The sequence below is a fragment of the Rhipicephalus microplus genome, chromosome 7 (assembly GCF_043290135.1).
Source record: "Rhipicephalus microplus isolate Deutch F79 chromosome 7, USDA_Rmic, whole genome shotgun sequence".
NCBI classification, from domain to species: domain Eukaryota; kingdom Metazoa; phylum Arthropoda; class Arachnida; order Ixodida; family Ixodidae; genus Rhipicephalus; species Rhipicephalus microplus.
Window position 1 is genome coordinate 99221710 of NC_134706.1, and position 14104 is coordinate 99235813.

Below are 14104 nucleotides of genomic sequence, written 5' to 3' on the forward strand. Positions count from 1 at the left end.
CTACCAGAATTCACAACCGAACGAGCGAGGACATGACCAGAAAAGCATTATGGGCAAACGCCTAATTTGTTTCTTGTGTTACTATTGTACAACTATTATATATGACCATGAATTGGAGCTTAACAGCTTTTATGGTGCTTCTATAGTACCTATCAATGCCTAATTTTGATTTTTGTGCCTCCATTTTTATAAGCGCCTGTACATGCCTATTTTAAAATCACCGCCTATATGAACGCCATTTACCCTCAATTTTTTTCTTTTCAGCACCATTGGAGATCGGTATTCATGTTACCTGGCAAGATTGAGCTTTCAGAACTGTGTGGGGTACAACCTATACTCTTTCTCATACGTTCCTTGCAAAATTTTCAAGGCTACATGGCATTTTAGCCAATAGAGTGGGGTTCATCAGCCTCTACACATGTATACACCCGCGTCACGTAGTCAGGTCGACATCTCTCCGGCCTCTGCTCACATGGGCCGGAAACAGGAGGTGCTTCTGTGCAGCCAGAGGACGATGAGAAACGAATACGAAAAACGAATGTTAATGCGATAAAAATGTCCACTGGTTTTTATTCGTTTGCCATTACCTAGATCAATGGTGCTTCACTAGGTCACATAAAGATTTTACTTAGACATTGGAAGTTGTTGCGGGATCAGTAAGAAGCGTTGTTCCAATTAAAGGCATTTAATTTTTTCTATAAAGCCGCGAACGTATGCTGCAAAGAGGTGAACTTGAAATCTTCGCCTTATCGCTTCCTTGCTCTCGTCGGTAACCGGGCAACTCGGAGCCGGAAAGTCGCACGCCGGAGACGCATCAACACTTAATGCGCATGCAAAATTACAATCGCATGGTATGCCCATGCCGGGTCAGCCACGCAAACACTGTTGTGTCTTTTCAGGGTTCTTCGTGTTATACTGCCTGTTTCTGTGGGATAGATTACTCCATGCACCACGTTTTTATAGGCTGGCATGGATCATGTATCCTTGTCCTGATACACAGCGTCGCACTGCTGGCACCACTTTAATTAATGACGAACCAGAACACGCCTAGCGTTGTAAGTGCTGGTACCGGCATGATGGTAGAACGGCAAGAACACCAATGCAAACGAAATGAGGGCAGCTTGGTCTCGCAACTCACTCGGTATGAAGGTAAAAAACTAGCATCGATTCCACGTGTTTGTTTCATATTTCTCTGAATGTTTATACTTCTATTCGGGCAAGAAATCACACAAATTACACACGTTGCCACGACTGAATCTCGAAGTGTCATGTTTCACTTTGACGTACGAACGATCATTCCTTGTTGTATACATAACCTACACCATCCTCTATGTTGAGGCGTGGGCCCGTGAGATGCCAAGTGGCGTTCTATCTGACATTAGACCTCCTTCGCAGGACGTGGCATTGCAAATCTCGGTAGATCAGATCGAGACCGCCTAGTGCATGCTTTCCTCATGCCTGCTCGATAATTTGCAACGTGGGAAAGGGTTCTTTAAGGTGCTCACACACAGAAAATAAATCTACCCTGTGCGGTAAGACCAAGTCGATACGAGGAGAAACACACTAATGAGTTATTAGAGCTCTGGCTATTTGATACTGTGTTGCCATTCTCAGCTAAGTTGAGAATGAAGATACTCAGGGGCGTCTTTACTCGCCAATTGACACTTAACTGACCGTGCTTTACTAGAAAAGAAGACATCACATTCTACATGCCCTGCGGCGAAAAAATTGCTTGACTCTACTGAACTATTAGCGCTTTTGAACCATCATAAACTAACAAATGTCTGTTTCCTTTCCTGTCGCAGACACAAATATGCTGCGTATTTCTACTAAAATTTGAATTATCTCAATGTTTGTTGTGGCTATGTTATTTATTTTGAGGGTCTAACAGTGTTTTCCCACATATATTTTGGCGTTTTAAACACAGTTTTTAGTCCCATAAATCTGGCCTCTAGAAATGAACTTCGAACAGCTGGCCAGATTCGTGTGTCGCGCACCTGCAGACAGATAAATCGACGCTTTTTTTGGCCAGGGCTTGGGCACTTTGTAAGAACCTACTTGGCGGCATAGAAATCTCAGCGCCGCAAAACGCTATCAACGCTATCGCCTGGTGCCGTAGTTTTCGTCGTGTCTTCGAACCAAGCGGACGTATATTTATAAAGTGCCCAGTTTTATTTTTCTTAGATATCTCGCGTACGCCCGTGCGCTTCTTCATTATCCTGCTTTCAATAACGCCTTGCGTGCGACCCTTTTCAGGGCTACAGCGTTAAAAAAACGTGTAGTTCCCGTCATTCTCTTTATTTCGTTTTCTTTCTTTTTTTATCTCCGTTAACCTCAACACAAAGTTCATCGCCACTGCGAATGTCTTATGAAACACGCGTGCCTACGGTCAACGTGGAGCCTCCAACCTCCGACACGCCAGAAAACGCGGAAATAACTACTACACAAAGCAGCCCAAGTCCACTCATCAAACCAGCCGCTCTGGTCCTCACCAGGTTTAGCAAACAGCAGGCTGCTACAAGTAGCCACAACGAAGAACTGTCGGCTGATACACCCTAATCAAGAGCTTGTCCTCGATGTGCTCCAAAGCCCGCGACACCTCGTCGGCAGAGGATTACGAAGGAAATTACTGCCGCGGCAGCCAAAGGCAAAAACGTCTGACCAGCAGCCATCTCTAAGCAGACCACCATTTCCGTCTCGACAGAGATAGACGGCATCGAAGTCCTGTCGCCACTGGGAAGCGTGTTCTGCAACTCATCCACCTCCTCCGCACCCATGACGTCGACCTCCTGGGAGTGTAAGACGCCAGCCTCCTCTCTGAGTTCCGGAGTAGAGAGTGAGAGCAATCGGATCAGCTGCCTGGTAACTTCGCAGAGAAATGGCTCATCGGCTGCAGCAGCAAACATCACACCGGCGTGTCCTCTCCCCTACTGCAAGAAACCCGCTCCCTTCCATCCTCGGGCTAAAAGGATGACACGGGAGAAAGTGAGAAGCCGGCCGTGGTGGTGGTGTTAGCGGTTAGAAGAGGAAGAAGGCGCCTATTATGTGCAGCCTACTAGGGAGCATGGCGCAGTGCCTAAGAGCCGGCTCTTGCAGTCCCGCCTGGCACATTCTCTTAGAGTTCCCCCCATGCTCGGTACACAGTGATGTTACTGGGGAGGCCAAAGAACCGGTCATGGTCGGCAAAACCTGGCAAGGAGCAGCATGCGCCGTCTGCTAGCGAGGCAACCGAAACCCCAGCCTCTGCGTCGCTGCTGATATTGCCCTCTCACTCGCAGTGACTGACCCTAAGATTTTTTGTGCCCTTTCCAGGGGTGAACCGTAGCACGGGCCCAGGAGGGCACACCTGACGACAGGGGTGGGGGATTCCCTGTTATTGTCTCCTAAACACATAACATCACCATGCCCCTCAGAGGAGAGCGCAGACATGGCATCTGTCCCCCAGCGCTGCTTCGCTGACTACTGCCGCTGCAACTGCGGCTCCAGCACGGCCTGCATTCGGCTCAATGTGCCACGTTACACCGTGCACGCGTGCCAATGCGGCCAAAAAGCCTAAACATCACAAGCGCATTCACCCTTCCACGAGCTTTGTCTGTGGACCTCCAGGCGAGCAGTACCCCTCCATGCCCCCAGCTGGAGATCCATAGGGCACGGAAGTTCGTGCGCCACAGGTCTCACTCTCGAAAAGCACGAACAAGCAGCGCGCACAGAGAGCCACTTCAACGGCGGCTTTCAAGGACACGTGCACAAAACCCGAACAAGTATCGACTTTCCCTGAAGCACCTTGGCAGGCTGAGGCCATTGTAATTCGGCTATCTTCGCGAAAAACAAGCTTCCGCACAGCAACACAGGAGGCTATTTCCACCCAGCTCTATGCCGTCCAGAGAGCGACACACGTGCTAATCAACTTCGCGCGTAATGTCGTGGCAGTTGATGCCGGCGGGAGAGCAGCGCTTTGGCCCCTCCGTTCTGGGCGGGAGATTAGCGAGATACCCGTACCAGCCAGGCAGGCGTCCACCTAAACTTGCAGTGCAGTGCTCTATAATGTGGACCCCTTGCTTGACAACGATAATGTTGCGGCTGTTATTACCGTCATCATTATTGAAGTCTTTCGGCCTTTGTGGACTGGGTGAAAATATTTCGACGCATTCCATGTAAGGATGTGCCATCAAGACGCGTTGAGTTGCTCTCAGCAAAACATGTACCAGGTGTCAAAGGACCAGTTCGACACTAAGAAAACGAACGAGCAAAGAAAGACCATTGTGAACTTGACTTTATTAAAGGCTTTCCCGGGAAGCAAGGAGGAAGCTGGGCCTTTTTTGAGGTCAGTGTGGATCTGAACAGACAGGAACCAGCTTGGTATTTGCAGTTTTGGCTGAAAGCTAAAACCCAAACTGATTGTGGCTGCGCCTTCCAAGCAGAAGCAAAGGTTGTTGGAGGAGAAGCGAAGTCCCAGAAGTTCGCTGTTAAGCCATACCTTCTAGCAAATGATGAGGAATGGAGTGTGTGGTTAAAGAAAAAGGAAAAAGGCACTAGCTTTTACAGACCTTGCCGGAGCACGCCTCCTTGCCTCGGCATCGAGGAAGGAGTCGACAACTCCTCCTACCCCTTCTCTCCATGGCATCGGCTAAATAGAGTGGCAGGTTTGGCGACAAGCTGTCCGGCTACTACATTGTCCCACCCGAACGTAGTCAGGCAAGTTTGGCACGCGTACCGAGAGCCGGTCTTTCGAATTTCACCCTACTTGCTGCAATAGTTCTTCAAAACCAAGGTCTTCTAAGATCATCAGACGTGCGCAAAATTTTGGTGACGTGTGCGAAACGTTAGTTCAGTGCATTTATGACCACATTTGGGCATCGTGTACACTGCGCTTTCTGCACGTGCATTGTGTGGTGTCTTAACCTGCCTCTACGGGAGGAACACCTACACCACTGAGCACCACTTTGGCTGAAGCCGCGGACTATGCGCCCAGGGTTGGCAACGCGACGCTATATATGCGGAAGACTTTTCGTGTATTTTAGACTTTTTGAGTTCTAGCTCATGCTTGATCCCTTGATCACTTTCTTTCAAATTTGTAGTTACTAACCATGCAAATAAATCTTTCTCGTGCTTACGAGCGCCTCGGCTGATTTGTTGAACAATGGGTACTAAGACGGGGACCCGCTACGAGAATGAGACCCGCGGGAACCGGAGTCGCAACAACTGGATGTCAGCAAAGGTTGGCGTTAAGCCAGGTAGCTGTGACTCGACAACAGCAGTCAGTTGCTACTACCTCGTCCACTTCGAGAGGCAGTTGGACGACAACGGTCGAATGCTCCGAGCTCATCGGCGTGAGAGGCAGCTGAACGGCACTGCTGGAATGACACGAGGTCATCAACTGCGAGAGGCAATCGGAAGGCACTGCTGATACGCACGACGCTTGATGCATGACTGCAAGCTGGGAGAGTGCCGATTTTCTCTGGAACTTTACCGGGCATTTACTTATGTATGAGTAAAAGCTGATAGAGAAAATAGCTATTTAGATCACTGTGCATTTCGCGTGAGACAGATTGCGAGATAGCTTGTTTAAGCTATAGTCTGTGGGTGACAGCGAGGTTAGCAATGACAGATCTGTTTTAGTCATTTTGTTAACAAAAACTTGGGTCAGGCAGACAATTGCGAAATATATTCTTTAAGTTCTGTAGGTGGCAGCAAGGTTAACAGTGACAGAACAGGATTTCGTGTAAGAGCCTAAGGAAGCTTTTGCAGACTAAGTTAACAGGTAACTTGAGGCAAGGCAGAGCTAGAGATATCATTGTTGTCAGGGTTAATTAGTGTCAAGTCAGGAATCATTCGTTGAACAGAGAATGGTACTAGAAACAGCCATGAATATGAAAACACAGCGAAATGTCATGTTGCTCTAGCGATCGCAAGGGAGTGAAATATGGCTGTGCCCGACTCCATATTAAGGTCAAAACTTATCGAGCAGATCTTCGGGACAAGTACGAGAGATGAGGACATCTAAGAGTATGTCGAGAGCACTTAGCAGAGATGAAAAGCAAAAAGCCCAGAGAAAAGAGGAAGTCCAATAAAAGAAGCGGAATAGATACGTATACACGAAGTTGAAATGCGAGCATTAGACGAAGAGATAGAAAGGGTGAATCGTGAAATTCGGGCAAAGCATCGAAATTGTCTTTAGGCGTGTATATGTTGGGTATGAGTAGAGCCCGAAAGGTGCAATGAAGTGACGAGTATGGCACAGAGTGAAGTCACCGAGAAAGCCGCTGTTTGCGAGGTACCGCTAGAGAAAAGTACACGTCTTTATGAGTGCGACATTCAAAGTGTGCTTTGGTGGATAGAAAAGAGCGACACGTCGTTGTTAGTGAAATTGTGCTTAGGGAAGGTATGTGACTCTTCGATGGTGCGAAGGTAGTGCATGTAAATAGCGTGACCGTGGCCGGTATGCAAACTTTAACAAGTTCAAAAGGTGTTTCATGTGAGACAGAGGATAGGTTTTGTCGCCTTGATGGGGTCATTCAACACATTGATGAGCTGGAGACCACGGTCGAGCCTCAGCAGGGGAATGGCCTTTCGAATGTCACAGGGAAAAGAAAGTAGTCCTATACGTAGCGAAGACATAAGGCTACTGAAATTCGATAGTACGGCCAGCAAGGGCGAGCTGCTGCTGAAAATGTTTCCTACAGATAGTGTGGGAAATACCTCAGAGGTTGAGAAGATACATCATGAGGCCGTCGTAGGTGTACGAACAAGCAAACGTTTGGTGGACGCTAAAAGTTACCCGGAAAATTAGAAGAACGCAACTCTCCAAGAGTTCAGATCTGTGGTTGAGAAGGACCCAGCGTCTGGTTTTGTGAGGGGTAGCGATGATAAATTGGCGTGACAGCACAACGGAGCGGAGAAATCAAAGGGCAAAATCTGCAGAAAGGGTGGTGCACAGGCACACGTCAACCGTAAGACTGCCGATGACGCAACCACGAAAGTTTGTAAGGTCGAAGAAAAGTTTGTACGTACAGAGTAGAACTTTTTGCACCCTTATGGACAAAAAAGGGTGTTTCACAAATTTACATCTTTTGCGAATCGGTATAACATCCTTTTTTTGCTGGTACACCCTGAGAGAAGAGTTTAAGTGGCATAAGGGTGTTATTATGCCGTTTGTGAGAATGTTGAAGAGCTGAAGGGTGTACACCTATATTTGCCACAAAAATTGTTTCGTTTAACGTGCCAAGCCGTCATATATTTTGTTTATTTATTTATTCATTTAGGAATACAGCAGGCCTTGAAAAGGCTCAGGCAGGAGAAGAAAGGTAAAAACTGTAAATAGTGTGCAGACATCAAAGATAGTATACTGACAACCAAATGGATCTACCAACAAAGAAACAAGCCCTAAAAATTTGAAACTATGAAACAGAATAAAATGAAATGAAATTTAATCATGACAGACGCCGTACAGAAGGCCTCCTAAAATTTAAACCGTCTGGAGTTACTTAGGTTGCACCTAGGTCTAACTACACAGGTCTCAAACAATTTCACCTCCACCAACAATGTAGCCGCCGTGAACTGCAAGAATTCGATCCTGCCACTAGCGGGTCATTAGCGATCCTGCCACTAGCGCGTGCAAGAATTAGGCTGCATCCATGGTTGCAAACAAAATACCAAGCATAGTGCAACGTGCCTGTTGTACTGCCTTCCCTAAGATAACAATGTCGTAGGGATGACAAAATCAAGGAAATGATTGAGGCATTGGCACATTTTACAGAACACTCTAGAAATAATCGAGAAAATGTAAAAGAGAAAATATTTTTTGCACTGTATGATTTCACATGTTTTACCACTTTGTATCGTCCACAATAATTGTGAATAAATGAATGGGCTACTGTCACAATCTACGGACAGCACATATTCATGTGTAGAAGCAATTGAGAAAGAAGGAATGAGTTTATTACAAAAACCGTTGCTCGGTCAAAAGCCCTTCGAGCGCAATTCGTTTTCACAAGCTTCTCGAAGACGAGACGTGCTTGAACGAAAAGAAAAACAATGCACTACCTTCTGCAACCGTGCGGGAGCATGGAAAGCGATTCTTTAGGTCAAGAAATAAAGGTCAGAGAATGGCATGGTAAGCGAATGCAGCGCCTTTGCGAAGCGAAAGGGAGAAGGGTGCAAGAGGAGGGAGAGACACATGCACGCCTCTCGCCCCCTCAAACACACACACACACACACACACAAACATATATATATATATATATATATATATATATATATATATATGACGCTATGATGAATGGGAGACGTGGCCTGGCTCATACGCCATGTTTTTTATTCCATTCTGACTTCTTGCTTTTCAGCTTCTACCAACCATCGCTTCATACGTCACACGATTTCCCCTCCCACCAAAAGAAGGCATGGATTACAAGCAAGAAAAAGTAAACAAGGAGAGGATAAAAAGTCACAAATGTCGAAATTCACAATTGGTTCTCTGCTCCAGGGGAGTTCCGTAAACTTTCGAAGATTTCAGGGGAGTGTGCAGCAGTCCGGTTAACGCAGGAGTTCTGGTGGGCAAGGCTGGTGGTTGCGTCCAGGATAACACAAGAATGCTTCGGACGTGAAGATAGGGGTAATCACATCTGGCATTGCTGTGAAGAATGAACGAGGTTCGAACATCTTGCAGAATCGACAGTTCCGATACTGTAGGCATCGAATGCCTCGTCGTGGGTGATACACAGGCCGTGCAGGCAGCTCGCGTGCGCGTTCATCGAGTTTGATTGGGCGCTGCCTGTGTTCCTGCCGAGTACACAGTATGCTTTTGAGGGTTTTGGAAATTTTTCTACGGCAATGTCGCAGATGTTCCGATCGAAGGCACATTTTTAATCTCTGGTGGATAATGTATCCAGGACGATGGGTCTTTTCGCAATGTTCTTTGAGCCTTAATAGTGGTTTTGATGAAGTTTTCTTTCGTCGTTTACAGTGTTGAAGTATACGTTGACGTTGTCGTTTCTTGGTTTCGTCGACTTACTTGTGGTGTGACATTGATCGTGGTGCTCCCGGATTTTAGCAAGCCCTTCGCAGGCTTCTAGGACGCCAACCAATGCAGCTGTTTCTGGCGCAAGACAATGTGGGGCGTATCGCGCACTTGAAACTTCTGTCACAAAGCGCTCATTGTTGGTCGTTGCCTGAAGCGTACTTGTGTCATGAGAAGTCGCACCTATGCTTTTGTTTTCAGTGTTGGCAGTGAGGTCGTGCACAAGGTTGACGTCGCTTGGATCTTGGGATTGGTGAAGACTAGACGCTTCTGCAAAAGACTTTTCTTCACAAGATGCTGATTCTGAATGCTTCTGTTTTTGTGGAACTGCTGAGCTGGATACAAAGTCAGTTTAAAAAGTACGCGTGGGACACGAAGTATTCAATGCATCTGAGTCATCAATAGTGGATTCAATTCTTTTATGCAGCGGAGAGTTAAGCATTGGCAATATTTGCGCGGATGAGGAACCAGGTGGAAGGTTGGGAAAACGACAGCGTGGTCTTGCCATGAGCATGTGGCTAACTTCACCTGACGGAAATTGTAAATTCATGCTCTGTGCTCGAATGCGTGAAGGCTGCTTATGGCTGCGATGATTGAGTTCAAATGCACCGAGAGTGTGTGTTCTAATCGAATCTTTATTACAGTCTTGAAACCAGACGATCATTTTTTCTTTTATCTTTTGCCAAGACTTGTCGTTGTTGAATATGTGGGTGAGGTAAAATTTAAATGCCTCACCGGTGACGTAGTCGCTGAAGATCGTAACCATCTCCCGTTCCGACCAAGATGCAGCGGTAGCGTGGAACTCGAACAGGTCGAACCAGTCCTGTACAGGTCCATCGTCCGCTGCTCCGGTGTACTTGGGGATGGGAAGGCCGGTCGATTATTCTGTCATGGTGCTGGTCGCTGTGTGCGGCTAGATGATTCCTTAGTCGATGTATGGTCAAGGCGTCTTGGGTAGAACTGCGTCGATGATGAGACACTGGTGAAGTGGCTGGGAGGTCTTCATCCCGCCGACTCGTGTGACGTTACGATGAATGGGAGACGTGGCCTGGATCATACCTCATTTTCATTTCATTCTGACTTCTTCCTCTTCAGCTTCTACCAACCATCGCTTCATACGTCACATATATATATATATATATATATATATATATATATATATATATGTGTGTGTGTATATATATATACATATGTGTGTATGTATATATATATATATGAATATATATATATATATATATATATATATATATATATATATATAGCTGTAAGATTTGTATTTGCTAACTATTCAGTTTGATACCCCTTCAGGGCAGGCGATGAATTAGGAAGTCAGGAGGGGGCAATGCAGCCCCCTTTCCAGTTACAGTGCCCCTTCTTTATTGCTCTATGTATCTACAGAGCTTTACATTGCCCCTAAGTGACTAGAGGCTGCCCCCTCCCCCTGTGGTGGGCACGCCTATGCATAAACACTATGAATAATTACTATAAAATCTCGTGTGTAAGTGTGTGCGTGAACAATAGTATATTTGAGTTCAAAAGACATGAATGTATTAGGTGATTATTACCGCTGTTGTTCATTTGTTCAAAATTTCATTGTACCTGCAAACGTTTCAAAGTTCGCGCGCTCAAATTGAACTTTTATATTTTTTGGTGAGAGAGATAAAACTATTTTGCGCTTTGCATAATTATGTTATGTATATTTACTTATATTTTTTATTCAAATGCATCATCAAGTTTTTTAGCACGCCAATGTGTGTCTGCGGGGCTGTAACCACGATTCGTGTTTGGGCGTGGTTGCTCGCTGGTCGGGCGCCTCGCCGCTTGTCGGTTCTGCATCGATATTTCTCGTTTTTTGAGGTGTGCTTGTGCTATGCGTTCGCGTTTTGTGTTATGCCAGCGCTGCTTATTACGAAGATGAACTCTACTCAAGCGAGGACGTGTAGCCCCGTATTTTGGAGCACTCGCCAGGTATGTACCACAATCCTGCTGTTGGCGTTTTGTTAACTCCAATATCTTGATTACAACGCCGTGCTACGTTTATGGTTACATGTGGACGATAGGTGAGGTTTTTTAACGTAGCGAACCTGTTTGTATGTGTCATTTAATCAGGATGAAGGCGTTTTTGGGGGAAGTTAAGCGTGGGTGAATTTTGTTTTACGATTGAAGCATGACTCGGTGTGTGAAGCACATGGCGCGCGCGTGCGAAGTGGGAAATTGTCGGCGGATTTAAGCCGAGTTGTGTCGGCGCCAACCTCTGTCGGCAGAGGTGTTGGCAGAGTTAGATGCCTGTCCATATTGTGTGCTATAAAATCAACGTGTCTAAAACAGTTTTGTTTGTTATGCGTCCTTTTTTTTAAAGTGCTATCAGAAATTACTGCGGGTAGCCGAACGTATGCCGGTGTATGCATCCATGCCGGCACGCATCTTTGAACTACCGTGTTACTCGATTTCTCGTGCAGCACGTTTCCTCGTCTTAGGTACGGCTCACAAGTCTTGCACCTACGATTAGGTGTGTATGCAGCCCGTTTAGTCGAATCTGAGCTAACGTTATACACCCGCAACGTAGGTAGCCTGACGCGTCTGGAACCCATGCATTTTGAGCAATTCGTTAAGCTTGAACTCTATTTTCAAACAAAGTTTTTATGGCCCAATGTGGCCAAATTGCTGTATCTTATCTGTACGAGCCCTAATTCGATCAGTAGTTTATGCGGTAGAGCACATATTATATCATCCAGCTCGCTTTCACTATGCTTAAATTTCATTATTTTGTTGTGGTTTATTGTATATTGTATGCGCCTTGCCTAAACTTGGTGTTCAATATTTCTAAGCACTTTAACTTTTACGAGCAATAAGAACAGTTTAGAACACCAACTTCAACGGCATTTATAATAGATGAAAAGCTTATACCCGTCTGGTCCGAAAAACACATCAAAACATCAAAAAGCACACACTGTCCACGAATAAAAGCACTATATTTGTCCATAGTAAATAGGGCTCCTGTGTGGCGCCAAAACGTCATGCTTTTATTTGCTTTTATTTGTGGTCAGCGTGTTTTACTCTCTTCACATCAGATGACAAGCTGAAGTAAATTCTTTTGGCATGCACTACAGTTTTAGAAGGAATCTGCGGTGTTCACTGAAACAAATATTTTATTTATCGCTCAAAACCTGCAATAATGTTATACCTCATAGTATGCATACATAAGACATGCACGTGTTACTGCGAAAACGGAAAATTGGACAATATACTCATCTCACAATCATGGCAATCTGACTATCATGAATGTAGACTGTACGTTTCTAAGCTGTTGGCATTGAAGCTATTGCGCAACTTCGGAAATGAGTCTCATCAAATGTTCATTGTGTATTGCTAAGTCGTGGCCAATGCCTTACAGGATTCTTGTTTCTGGAGATTGTTGCAGAAGCTTGCATGCTTTATTAGAGTGGTGTTTAGTTCAAGATGGGTGCTTTGTCTGTCTTAGCTTTTCCACATATTTTTTCATTATTCATTAGACAGCCTGTAATGAGGGGTATGTCGGGAATGAGTGAGGGGCACTGCCTTTTTAGCCACGTGGAATCAATGAGTTATTAGCCATAATTTAGCAGTTGAAATGAGTATTTTAGAGAATCCAATTTTTTGATAGTATAGGTATAACTACCCTAATGTAGGCAGCCAGAAGAAAGTTACGTTATTCATGTTCAAAATAAATTCGTAATTTATATTTAAATGTTACCACCAATGGATACTTCTTGAAAGTGCATACCGTCATGTATGTGCTGTCTTATTACTGAGTTGGCATGTATATGCACTATGCCAGAGCACTATTCAAGTTTATTTTGTGGCACATCTATTAGGTGGAAAGTGCATATTCTTTCGTAAAGTTGCAGATGTGTTCGCCAAAAACATTGAGCATGTTTTTGTTGTAAGATATGATGTTTTTGTACATCCTGCTATTTTAAAACACAACGTTGCTGATCATTCTAAAAAAAGTTCCGAATTCATCTTCGCTAACAGATACGTCAGTAATTAGTTTTTTTTCCCTCGGAGCCTATACATGCTCGTCGTAGGAAGAGAGTGTGGAAAACGTATGGACTTGCCTATCATCAATGCTGGCTCGTGGAAAACTCGACTGCTGGTGCACAGGAGTTGCGCATGGCTTCTGTTTCCTGTTGCAAGCGAGCTGCACAGAGCCATTTGGTAGCTGCATTCAAGCAGCGCAAAGATTCAGGGTGTTGAAAATTAACCTTTTTGCTTTTCTTTAAAAGAAGTCAGCGCTTTAAGGTATGTATTTAAAAGCCATCTCTGCTGATAACTATGTATCCAGGAGCACGCAATGTGAGATAATCATTATCACTGTCAGTGGTGCCATCAGGTTTCATTAATAAACTCAATAATGACCACAGCGGGTGATCTTGTGCGTTGAATATTTGAGCCAGTCACGTTTTTACATAATATCACTTGTAAGAATTCCACCATGCCTGTGCTCAGATACCCTGGTGCAACTTTAGTTGCAGCTTGCATTACTATGTTTGCAGGACAGTGAGCACTAGCACAGATTCTCTGATTTTATGCATTTAAGTTGACTTTGGGCCGAAGGCATGGAAAAACATAAAAAGATTAATCTCCTTATTCGCTGGCGATAGCACGAACTGACTGCTCATTCCGCTAAGGAGCAATATTTTGCTCATCCTCACTGCTTTGCATGCGTAATCATGAAAAGCAAAATTAAACTTTGGAACGGGATATCGAGGAGCATAAAGGTAATCAAACAATTTTTCCAAGTTGGACTCTGTGAAAACACGACTGCCTCCAACTTTTTAATGCAGATATACCTGCTTATTTTAGCTACTAAAATTTCAATAATTTTGGTTGATGGGCAGATGACAGCATTCTTTTTTTACTTTGTGTCCCTCTTCACACAATCTGCCAAGGTGTTTTTTCCGTTCTTAAGGCTGAATTTCAATTCAACCAGACAGCGCATTTATGAACGTGTTGGTGCTAGATACTAAGAAGGTCCTTATTGCATATTTAGTTTTTCAAGATCTAATGAGAGAGTTGCCCGCAGACTCACACGTCATGTTTTATTTG

The 14104-nt window shown here is 44.9% G+C and overlaps 1 protein-coding gene across 2 annotated transcripts in view; it reads left to right on the forward strand.

Annotated features, from left to right (window-relative positions):
• The window catches only part of LOC142767570 (uncharacterized), a 455408-nt gene that overhangs the window by 241953 nt on the left and 199351 nt on the right, over window positions 1-14104 (forward strand). The window contains exon 9 of one of the 2 annotated variants that reach the window (XM_075869530.1): window positions 265-404. The exons of the other annotated variant lie outside the window; for it this stretch is intronic. Within the exon in view, the coding sequence (XP_075725645.1) occupies window positions 265-305 (41 nt within the window). The 3' untranslated portion in view covers window positions 306-404. Of the gene's footprint in view, window positions 1-264; window positions 405-14104 lie in introns of those variants that run through there. 2 annotated transcript variants of the gene reach the window in all.